Source organism: Cynoglossus semilaevis, chromosome 11 (assembly GCF_000523025.1).
Source record: "Cynoglossus semilaevis isolate Cse_v1.0 chromosome 11, Cse_v1.0, whole genome shotgun sequence".
Lineage (NCBI taxonomy): Eukaryota > Metazoa > Chordata > Actinopteri > Pleuronectiformes > Cynoglossidae > Cynoglossus > Cynoglossus semilaevis.
The window spans coordinates 17,579,668-17,591,920 of record NC_024317.1 but is presented as its reverse complement, the minus strand read 5'-3'; the positions used below and the strand labels follow the sequence as shown (position 1 = coordinate 17,591,920).

The 12,253-nt window shown below is 39.5% G+C and overlaps 1 protein-coding gene and 1 long non-coding RNA gene across 2 annotated transcripts; one reads left to right on the top strand and one right to left on the bottom strand.

The window, feature by feature from the left end:
• The first annotated feature begins 481 nt into the window (after positions 1 to 481).
• LOC103386653 (uncharacterized) lies at positions 482 to 8,811 on the top strand. Its single transcript, XR_522331.3, has 5 exons — positions 482 to 1,411; positions 1,906 to 2,022; positions 8,209 to 8,295; positions 8,389 to 8,419; positions 8,719 to 8,811. It is a non-coding gene; the product is annotated as an uncharacterized LOC103386653 (long non-coding RNA).
• On the bottom strand, positions 2,826 to 11,353 carry dennd6a (DENN/MADD domain containing 6A). The gene is made up of 19 exons (XM_008321045.3): positions 10,784 to 11,353; positions 10,049 to 10,087; positions 9,915 to 9,957; positions 9,491 to 9,603; positions 9,282 to 9,362; positions 8,977 to 9,082; positions 8,792 to 8,871; positions 8,343 to 8,402; positions 8,201 to 8,256; positions 7,829 to 7,951; positions 7,339 to 7,434; positions 7,148 to 7,242; positions 6,535 to 6,600; positions 6,396 to 6,460; positions 6,205 to 6,294; positions 5,960 to 6,123; positions 5,430 to 5,532; positions 5,165 to 5,239; positions 2,826 to 5,038 (listed from the first exon to the last, which is right to left on the bottom strand). Exons 1-19 carry the CDS (start codon positions 11,012 to 11,014, stop codon positions 4,907 to 4,909), a joined length of 1,818 nt encoding a protein of 605 aa, XP_008319267.1. The 5' UTR covers positions 11,015 to 11,353; the 3' UTR covers positions 2,826 to 4,906.
• Between the last annotated feature and the right edge of the window lie 900 nt (positions 11,354 to 12,253).

Below are 12,253 nucleotides of genomic sequence, written 5' to 3'. Positions count from 1 at the left end.
TTAAAAGACTGGCCAAACAGCGGTCCCCAACCTTCATTGGACTGATAATAATATCGTCATTGTTGAGAGAGGATTAATCAAAATAAAACATCTTTTAGACTTTCTTCAGTTGTTTTGAAACATTGACACATTATCTTTGAATGAAAAAGGCAAAGGGACATGACTGGATTCTTTTAGAATAAGGTAAATTAATAAAACTGAAGTACATTTTTTACTGTGTCCCACTGAGGCCCAGTACCAAATGACCATTACTGGTCCCCGGACCAGGGGTTGGGGACCACTGGCCTAAAATACCTTAGTAAAGATGCACAAATATTACTCCAAATCATTAATACCAACGTGGTGCCCGGGGTCACCTGGTAGCCCCCCTGGACTACCTAAGGTGTCCGCAGGCTATGTTCTAAAATAAAACTAGTCAACAAGAGGGTCAACAATTGTACTGTTACTGTGCTTTTTGAACCAGTTCACCTGCAATGATATTCAAATGGGTGCAATGACGATGGTAAGAAGAGTGTCTACTGTTATATGTCCCAGAACTGATTATTATGACATTGTTCAGGAAGTCTGTATCAAATGGCAGCTGTATTATTGAACAGTAACAGTTTAGATTTTGGAATGACAACTCTCTATAAGCCCTTCAATACAGGTGATCAATTTATCTGGATTTTTTTTTGGAACCTGTATCTACCTGTCAAAGATATTTTCATGAACTAGGTAGGTTCTTTTATTGTTGCAATCCTATTCATCGTTACTCTGTCGACGGTGGTGTGCTGTTGGAAGACGGGTATAATTTTAGAGGCAAGCAGCAGCCAGTGAGCACAAGGGAGAAAGGACGCCGCCGCATCAAAGGAGTAAAGAAGGAGAGAAATCAGCTTTAAATTTCAATCAAAGTGATAGAAAATGCAGCTGATTTTAATCATCAATGGTTTAATTAATATTTTACATCGTCAGGTAAACTAACTCTATGCCATTCTAAACTATAGGCCAGTGGGCTGATCACAGGCCTCCTCATCATTTCATGTGGCCCAGCAGAGATTGACATGTCAAAGGTTTTATTTTTAATAAAATATATTTTAGTCTGTACTAATATGGATTGGATGTTTTAAATACAGTGGTCAAATTCTGAGTGGGTATAACAGTATGCATGGTGGGTAATTAACAATTCTTGTGAGTTCTGTCCGTCTCCCTTTCCTCCTGTAGGTGGAGTTGATTAGTGTGATCACTCTCACCTGTGTCACCTGGTGCCCTGGGTATATACCTATATATATATATTTACACACCCCTCCCTCTCACTCTGTCATTGTGTGTTCATTGTCAGTAGTCGATGTGGCTGTGGTTGTCTATGTGCTGCTGTTCATTCCTTAGTGCCTTGTTTGTGGTTCCAAGTTCCTGATTTATGCTCCGATTTCCAGTAAGTGTTTTTGATTTGCGCAACAATGAATAAACTTCCTGCAACTGAGAACTGTCACCAGAGTGCTGCATTTGGGTCTTGCCTGCTGTTATTCTTAGACTACGTCTCCACATGCACATTGGCTTTGCGGCCTGCCTCCTGGCATCTCAGCCATTGTAAATATCAAAAATGAATCCAACAGAAAACATGGGAAAAGCACCTTTAGCAACCCTAAAACTTGACTTGTGTTTTGAATTGAGCAGTGGTTAAATATCTGGGGCAGCAAGACCTTCTCAGCTGGCCTGAACTGTATCTGAATCAGTGACTTGTTTCAATATATTAATAATTAATATTCATTTAAAAAATAGTTTGTTCTCTTCATCTCGTAGCTTTTCCCTGGTTGCACTGGTTCCAGTCGAGTTTTTTTTAATCCAATCATTTCAGCCACCACGTGTTGCCAGGTTCAAAGAAATCTGCCTTACGACATTATTGTTGTTTTTTTAAACTATTGACAGGTGGCGACACCTTCTGGCAGGGCACGATTACCGTTGGCATTTTGAGTGCTTTGAATGGCTGATCAAAGGACACGAAACATTTTTCATTCGGAAAAATCCCACGGCACACCACCAAACGTATGTAATGAAATCTTTTCATTTAAATTTACTAAAACAAATGACTAACTCAGTGTAAATCCTCAGCCTGTTTAGTGAAAAACATTGCTGACATATTTGCATTTAGTTTTCTAATAATATTCTCATTTTATTATGTTTTTTAAATGTACATTATGTGGAACTGTAGCTGGTTTGAGCTATGAGGATTTGTTGCTTAAGAAAGGGCAGTGTTATAGTGTTTTGTTCCTTTTCAATTATAAATACAGCGCTGAGAATGATTGTGCAAAAACACCAAACAACTAACAAGCTTCATATACCTGTTGGCATCAAGGGTATGTGATGAATTTTAAGCAACACTTCTGACTCAGCAATCAGTTGTTACAAATACATGATTCTGAACCTTTTTCTGTTTTGCTCGGTTCAATTGATGGGCCTCTGTCTGCAGTTTTAATATTTTCCCTCTGGTTCTCACTTCTTTATTTAAACGTTTAGAAACATGACTGCAGTGACAGAAACCCTGCTTACCGCTAGAGGGAGCCAAAGTACCACTGGTGGTACACACCCTATAGTTACCACTGCTCTACATTATATTGTCTTTCTAACAAGAAAAGCCTGTTTCCTTTAGCAGCTTCTGCGTTTTGTTGTTTATTATCACTATTAGTTCCCTATTTTGTCATAGTTCAGGTCGAGTCAGATGTGTCTTGTGGTGGACCAAAGAAAAGATTAGTTTCTCCAGTAACTCTGGAGTTTATTTTAATTGTCTGTCAACTCCACTGTCAATATGCTGTATGGACCTGTTAGTGTGCACACAGTAAAGAGACAAGTTTAGGAGAAACTGTTATTGACAAATGGCGTCACCTTTAGTTTTAGTTTCACATTCACATCAACTGCTGGCAAATGAGCAACAAATTCAAAGGTGTTTCACAATGGTGTCATTTATACAAGGGAAGAACTAATTTCTCTGAATAGATATATCTGATATACCAAAATAATTCATGTACAACATTACATCAGAGCAACTTTGACTCAGCAGTTTAGAAAACTCTGCCCCCTACAGTGCAGTACTACTACAGGACAAGAACATGTCTTCAAAGTGTGAAATAGTGGTTTCCAAAATGGGGGGTGGGGCCCCCTTAGGAGGCATGGTGCTAAGTAGGAGAATTGAACTGATTTGAGAATTTCAGGTTTGTTATGAATTAGTGGTTTTAAAAAAAGAGCATTAGCTCTGTATGTGTTGATGTGAGCTTATTAATAAATTGGGGTGTTGCAGAAAAGCCTGGGAACCACTAACATAAAAACAGACACTGGAGCCCATAAAACCAAGTGTTAACCAGCAAATACAGTATTTTTTTTATCTGCTCGACAACAAAAAGCTAATTTAAAGCTTTATTAATAGCAGTGTCTGAAGACAAACGCCACCGTTATGACACAATTTGTGCAGTTTTTGACTATTGGTTTTTGACTGCGATAGAGTATATCATTACATGAACATGTGTGGAAGAAAACTGAAAAACTGAATTACATTACAAATGAATGACCTGTTTGTATTTTATTGCTTCAGTATCATAAATACATTAGATTGGAAAATGCATTGAGTATTGCATGTTTCAAACCCTTACCTACAAAATATGAAATATTGCTGGCAGCTGGTGTTTTGTTTTTGAAAAGAGAAACTAAATTTGTGGCAGAGGCAGATTAAAAACTAACTCCTATATAACTAATATTAAAAAGTATTGCAGTTCTGTGTGTGGATCCAGTATACATAAATACAATTTTGTGGCTTAAGGTTTGAAACATACAATATAATAACCGTAAAAAACTCCACCTCAAGGAGATTTTTCAAGGAGAGTTTTCTTAGAAACAATCATTCTACTGCTGAAAATGTACATGTTTCCTAAGTAATAATAATTTGAATTAGATTAAAATGTAGTAATTTAATGGCATGTGTGCCAGAAAAAAAAAAGATTAATAAAACACACTTAATAAAATGGAAATGTTTGTTTGTAAAATCAATAATTACTTGGTCAAAATTATAGGCTCACAATACTCAGACTTTATAAAAATGTCATTGTGTCAGTTTATATTTAGAGTTTTATATAAAATAAGAATTTTTAATGCCTAACCACCTTTATCTGTGTTTTATTGTTAAACCAAAGGGAGTTTATCAGTGAAGGTACTTGCCGTCTGTTGAGACAAAAACACAGGGACAGTTAAACCTCAGGCATTGACTGCTCTGACAGTTACTTGGTCGCTGGTGCAGAAAACTGTGCATTTGAAACACTGTGGTACAGTTATAAAGCACTCCTTGGCTCTGCTTGGTTCACTTTGTTTGCATAAAAGTATCGGTGAGAGTGTGTGTGTGTGTGTGTGTGTGAGGTCCGGATAAGCATTGAAGTGCACTTCTAATAAAACGATTCCACAGTCACTTCTGTTTGCAGCACCACATGCTCAGGATAATGAAATAAAAAATGGGGAGAAAAAGAATCTGGATCTGCTGGGGGTCAAAGTTCAGCCCGACAAGCCTTTTCTTTTCCACAATCAGCACCAATCCTGTGCAGCCTGAGGCAAATTTCTGCTAATCCACAAAAAAAAAGCTGAAAAATTGTAAGTGTAACAAACACTTCTTTCTTCGCGCCATTGTGTGTTGTCCAAAAAAAACCACAATCCTGAAGATCAGAGGGTCACACTTCCTTTTTGGTCCACAAAGTCAGTGTTGGATCAAAAGCAGTTGGAGGAGCATTTTTTTTTTTTCAATCTGTTTTTGGACACATGATGCATCCTCCTCTGGGATCCAAGCAGGTCCTGTGTGTGAGCGTGATCCAGACTGCGCTGGGAAGATATCCGTGAACCTCCAAATGTTAAAAACACAGTGGGAGTGCGACCCCACTCCCTCTGGTATCAAAGGTCAAGGTGTGGAGGGTTTGTGAAGGATACCTTGAAGGTCATCTGGTAATGCCTGGATGACGGCCTCGATGTGGGCCCTGAGTTTGGCCACAGTCCCAGGATGCACTGGGAGATGCTCCTTCTCAGCTTGAGTCTGACAGAACAAAGGAATGACAAAGATCTGAAACATGCATTCAGCAAAACCAGCTCTTGGCAAAGGTCACCTAAGGCGCCATCTACTGAAGGGGAATGTGCTGTACAATTATAAAGGGTAGTTTACCAGTTTATCCTTGAGCTTCAACACCAGGTCCACTGTTTCCACCTCTGTGTGCTTCTGGATTCTCTGCTGCAGGTCCTACAGAAACAGACGAAGGGTGTGGTGAGAGTCTTACTTCTGTCGAGCTTTTACGTTCAGGTAGGTTTAGTTTACACCACTGTGACTCACTGTGGTGTAAACTGAACCTGTGAATAGATGCATTCAGTGATATGACATCATACCTCCACATTCAGCCATTGCACATCAAACCCCAGTCCTCCATCCTTACCTCCTCACACAGTGCCTCCAGGTGCAGAGCCTCCAGTTTCTGAGTCATTTCTCTTCTCCTGCTGCGGAACCAGCCGTCAAAGTTGGGAGACTTGAGGAAATGCCTGAAGGTGCAGAGAAATGTCTTCATTATTTGCATTAAGTGGACAATAAATCTGAAGTAATACTTGGACGGAGCGACGGTAACACTAGTACAGTAATAAACAGTGAAAGTTTTTTGCACAGCAGTGAGATCTGCTATGATTTTTGGTGAAGAGACTGTGACTCTGTCTGAAAGCAAGAGCCCGAGTTTGAGGTGACAGAAATGAAGATGCTGAGATTTTCATGGGGAATGACCAGAATGGACAGGATTAGAAATGAAAGAACCAGAGGTAAAGATTGGAGAAGTGAAGATAAAAAAAATGTTGAAGAGGACAACTCCAGGAGACATGGAGATGGTTGTGGTAACAATAAAGGAGGCAATGAGTAGGATGAGATGGAGGGAGGTGACCGCTGAAGGGAGCTCCAGTTTGTGCATCAGAGACTCCGTACCTGTAGAGTCCAATCCAGTCTCCTTTTAGTCTGGAGGTAAGCTGAGGTCCAGCTTTCTCCAGTGTCTTCATGAAGTCCTGCTGGATGAACGGTCTGAGCGGAGGAGGACTCTTCCAGGGACTGATGGACTTCTGCAGGGGCATGAGACTGGCCACGTACCGCTCCTGTCACACAAACACACACACTGTAAGACACTTTCACCTCAACACTGAACCAGAGAGTAAAACAGAAAGTATTCCTTTTACCAGTGGAATGATGAAGCTCTGAGTCAGTTCTAAGAAGTAGCGTCGGAGAATTGCATTCTGGGCCGCCGAGGGTCTCTTTTGTTGAACACCCTGACAGGTTAAAGGACAGAACTTAGCTTGTCATGTATTCATGGAAACAGAGGGAAACATCTAAAGGAAAGGAATTCAAACTGGAGTCATTCCATCATTACCTTCTGGAGCTGTTTGAGGATTTCTTCGTCTTTGTTTAGATATGGTTTGTACGCCGTGTACACACCTGTACACACAGAACAGATTTACTGACTGTCCTATGAATAATGCTATCATAATCACAAAGGATTGTAATCTTACCAGGCTTAGAGTCCAGAGTTTTTAGATTTTTTAATTTTTTTACTTTCATCTGCTTGGCCATCTCACCTTAAAGAGGAGAAATGTAGAAAAAGATTCAGTCATGGTCAGTGGAACCCCGGACACTGTGGCCTTAGACACAGTATTATAACGACCCATGTCCCCCACTCTAAAGTGTCACTTGTATTCTATGACTTGTTTTTCTTATTTTTCCACTTTGTGCATGAACCCAAGAGGCCTGGAGGTGGCATCAACATCACTTTTTTTTGATGACATACAGAAATTCTCTGTTCCGATTCAACATATCATCTAAAAACCCCAGTGAATAAAACCAGGCACACAGGAGCAGTGGCTGGGATTCAAACCATCCATTATCTTACGAGCCTGAGTCTTAAATAGAGTTTTTTGTCACAAAAAGGAAACACGGAAATAAAGAAAATGTATAATTTGTTTTTACTTTGTTGTCGATCTATCAATACAAAAGTTCAACTTATATTAATAATCAGCTTTATTGATTACTGGCTACATTCACAACGTGTGTCCTCTGTATTTGGTGCTCAGTCAACACACCAAATCCTTAACAAGCCTGTTATGCTTACAGCTAGGCTAATGCTACCTGCATGTTTCATGTCTCCGATGCGAATGATGTGCGGCCAGTGTTGCAGGGTTTTAGCAAAAAATGGATTGGTCACCCCGAGAACGACTGATGGCCTGTGAAAATAGAGAAAGCGACAGAACAAAGCAGTGACATATCAACACACCAGTACAGAAATCGCAGCTCATGTGGTAATTCACTGTCGTACTCACGGAGCCTGTGTCCTAGTGGTGTACTCCTTAAACTCACTGTCGTGGATGGTGAAGTAGGGTCTAAAGTCACTGCAGTAGCGCAGAGGTGAGATACAGCTGCACAGAAACGGCCGTATGTCAGGAATGGGTCAATTCACAAAGCTCACATCTTTACACAAAAGTCAGTCCCAATTTTTTAAAAATTTACTCTATGTGGTATTATTTAAAAAAGTGCAAGTGTTGAGAAACCAAAGTGCTGAATCATGCCTTATGTAAAAGTTGGAACACACTCTGCTGACTCTAAAGCGGCAGAGATCCAAATCTTCTTTTTCATTAACATTACCACAAAGGGTTTGTGCCAGAAGCTTCACTTCACTGGTTTTAGTGGCTGTGCAGACTTGAATCAAGGCCTGCATCACCAAACCTAAAGTGTTGTACATGCTCTGCTGCACTTTCAGTTTGAATGTTTTGATGTTTTAATGACTGAATGAATGAAGTTTTGACTATTCACCTGACCAATGCCAGTACAGTATCTGATGACTCAGCAGGTGAAGGTGCCATCACCACCAGAGCCTCCCCCAGCAACACCAACTCCCACAACATCTGAATGTGGAAGAAGACTGGGTGGAAACATCTAGAAATAGAAAATAAACACATGTGGAATTTAATTTCCTGCCGTAATTATTACACGCCCACAAAAGTGACTTTAGGGGGTGCTGTTTAGCCATTTTTTTAAATTAGGTTTTTCTTTAAACAACCTTGATTGTTTGTGAACTCAAGTCAAGGTAAACTTTGAAATGTTATGAAAAGACCAACGTTACAACAGGAAGTTAAGGCATAATAATTATTTCAGTAAATCTTATTATAAAGCTGTTGTTCTCACCTGAACAGGTCGACTTCATGGATGGTTGGGAGGACGATGGACACCAGACTGTCACTCTGAAATACACAACAACAGAATTTTCCACATGCATCAAAGTGAGTGTAAATCTGAACTAAATCCCAGCATAGACATGTATTCTCACCTGAGCAGAATGAACCAGCTGTGACGTTCCCGGTTTGTCGTAACAGGTTGGGATACGGACCTGCAGCAGCAGCACAGGTGAAAAAAAAAGTTGAAGTACACCTGCTGTAATGTCTCATAATCCAATTACCCCTGTATGGAGCTCATTTGGTTAAACTGACCCCTTTTTAAAAATGTTTTTTTCCCAAACTACATTTGAATGCATGATTAATATCCATGAAAAAAAGGCCCAGACTATGACTAGTGTTGTTGTCTGTTATTTCTGAATAATATAAATTCATGATCATAGTTTATGTCCACATTCTTTTTATTCTTTAACTGCTCTAACTTGCAATTTTCACCTCTATGTTAATGACTCTGTTCCTCTTATATGGAAGGAGATTCGAAAAAGACACTCGCTCTGCAGGGAGACATTTGACAGCACACACGTTTGTGTGTGAATGTGTGTACCTTGATGACCACACCCATGATCGGCAGTGTGAGGATTCGTCCAGGATGGGGCGTGGGCCAACGGTCGATGTCATTGCAAGCTGTAAATGAATACATAAGGAGGAGTAAGATTACAGGGGCAACAGGTAGTGACAGACAGTCAGTTCGACTGACAGATATACAGAGAGACACTCCCTCAGACTGACCAGCCTCCAGACAGGGCTCCAGTTTCTCAAAATATTCTGGAGCCATGATCTTCAACAGGGAGTGAAAGAAGGTGACATAGGGCAGCTTACTGATCAGGACCAGGGACTGATGGAGGGAAAGGACAAAAATCATGTTCAAAATGTTGTCCTTGAAAAAACAGATCAATATTCACTTTTGAAGTTGTGGCTGTTGGTCTAAAAACTTTAATTCTATACTTGTTCTGTATGAAAACCCTATACATTGTCAAGTAACAGGGACAGGTTTCCTGTTGAGTAAAACTAGACTGATGTGAAGTGACACCGACCTTCTGAAAGTATCCTCTCTTCAGAGACTTATCCCGTTCCTGACGGAAGTACACATAACCGTAGTAATGGCCCTGTTCCCTCTGAAACACAGAGAAACAATTGAGCTGATGTGAATATAGGCTTTGTAAACAACCAACAACCAGTTCACTGATGTTTCACTTTGTACGTGTGTGTGTGTGTGTGTGTTGTACATGTGATTTTTAACCACCTTTAGACATGGTGGTGCATCCCTGTCAGTGGTTTCCAGGAAGCAGCTGAGTGATGACTTCCTGTTTGAACCTTGGCGGAAGCGGAAACAAAACTGGGTGTCACCAAGGCAACCTGCAAAAAAGGTCATACTGCAGATTAGCTTCATAGACACTCATTAGAACCACACTCAAATGGAGTGTTTTTCAACCTTGAGGTCACTTGGAATTCAAATGTGGTTGCCTGACTGACAAAAATATTTTTTTCAACTTATTATCATTCTTTTAAATTCTGATTAATAACACCACGCAAACATGATCAACAACTACTTCTAGAAAAAAAATGTTTACGGTTCATGGTTCTAACAGGTAATTTTTAGGTGAACATTTTCAAGACAATATAAACTTAATTTGTTTTGTAATAGATAAGGTGGAACCAGTACTCACCTGAGTTTGAGTCAGGCAAGGAAAGGTAGCAGATGCTCGTTTTCTAATTGTAACACACAGTTAACAGGGTTAGACTTGTTTGTTTTTGCAGCTGAAAGTCAGTGTCTATGGTTTTTAATGTTGCTTTAACTCACCTCTTTCTCTGACAATTTGGAATGATGGGGATAAATCACCTGGAAGAATCAGGATAAAGATACTTAACATCAACGCAGAAAATACTTACACAGATTTTTTTAAAGAGATCCACAATATTGTTTTTGTGTTCAGATTATTTTTATCCTCTAGACTAGATGTTGTAGTGTGTAGTACTTTTTCCTCATCAAACTTTTACATTTTTACTTCATATTGTTATATCTATTTACGGTACAACTAATGTCACAAAATATTAGGCCAACAAGTCCAATATAGAAGCCTACTGAAGTTCTGAACTGAATCCTCTTGGATAAGAGATATAGTGTCCTCCCAAAAGCCATGTCTAGTTCCCTCTGACCAAACTGAGGAGAGTCCTGTCTCGATGACTGAGAACCTTCATAGACACGAGTTTAAGGCCAGTGCCATTGAAGTCTTGGTTAAAATGGAACTGCAAACGGATTTCCATTAAGTGGTGGCTGCTTTACACAAGTTTTAACTTTCACTATAGCAATACTGGCTTACAGTATAACAAAGGGACTAACGAAAACGTCAGGATTACAGTGTTTAAACAAAAGAGTTCTAAAGACAAATACCCTTTAACCCACACCAAGGCTCAGTGACCATAGCTTTGTAATAGTAGGTTAAACAGTCCAAACCCTGGGCACCAGCTAACTTAAATGGTATATACGAGTTTCACATGACTCCATCTATCTCCACAGCGCCTTTTTCTGCCTTACCTCCACCGCCTGCCCCAGCTCCAGATCGAAGCCGACCACACAGATGCAGTGCAACCATGCATTGAAACGATCCCATGGAAGGAGGACAGTTCCCCCCGGCTCCTCGTCACCTCCGGGCCCGGAGGGCAACATTATCTCCTCGGCTGGAGAGATGCTGCTAGCGTCCTGGTCGTCCAGATCCTCCGGCTCTTCGAGCTGTTCTCCTAGCTCCTCCGGGCCTTCTAGAGCCATGGCAGGGGCCCGACCGACACTTACACACTCCGGTTTAACGTGGTGTGAATAGATTTACTCTTACTTATTGTTAAAGGCTCTCGCTGAACAACAGAGACAGCAGTAAAAACTGTTGTAGCCACTCAGCAGTAACTTAGCATTGCGGCGGCAGCGTAGGACGTTTTTGTGACGTAGATGCAACGTCATCACGTACACTTGTTTCAGAACGGCGGCCTACTGGATTGATTTATTTAGTTTTTTTATACTGCACAAGTATCCATTTGTGTAAAATGAAATGTAAAATTATCTTTAAATATTTTGTGAAAAGCCCATTTACAAATTAAATTATACAAAAACAGCTCTAACTAAACAGTCAAAGTGTCCTATTTTGGGTCAACTTCTATTATCTGTTCGTTTTTTAATATTGTACTACTGTAAACTAAAATGATTAAAAGTGAGTAAGTATAAAGTGTTTTTTTAATTATCTTATTTTAACAATGCATCCACATATACGTTTCATTATAAATATAGCCCTTTTGCTGAAAGTAATGTCATGTATGCAAAAACGTAATAGAATTGTGAGACCGTGTGTGATAATAACTAATCTTCTCACTCATTTTAAATGAGCAATGAGAGGCTTGCATGTTCATCTGCACTAATTGTGTTATACAGAGTTATTTTGCTTTTATTCGCAAGACAATGAGTAAAAAAATGTGGACTTTATATCGAAGATAGGACAGTAAACCAATTCATAGTGTGCCAGTGGGTTGAGCTGAATATTCTTTTTGGGAAAATTTGGTAAATCCAATTTCATTATCTTTTTTACAGTATTCCAGCCAAGACCAACACACGTACACTACTTTATCAAGTAAATTACATGGAAGGTAATAATAGGTCAATTGTGCCCTAAATGTAAAAAATCATCAGAACTACTAGAAATATTTTTTGAAATAGGACAACAAAGTTTGGTGGTTTGAAAATAAAATTACTGTTTTGATAGCAGTGATGCAGCAATGATGCAGCAAACAATGTTTAAGACCAGATACTGAACTCTGAATTCTGAATTTAAAGTCAGACGAAACTTAAGTTTTTTTTATTATTTTACTGGAATAAAAAAAATCCATTTTCTGTTTTTAGTACTTCTGACTTTAATGTCATAAATTGGTCTTTAATGTCATAAACGTTCTCTGCATTAGATGAACGAGTTTGTGTGGTTAAACTTTTTTCATAGAAAATCATTAATGTTTACAAAGAGACGCT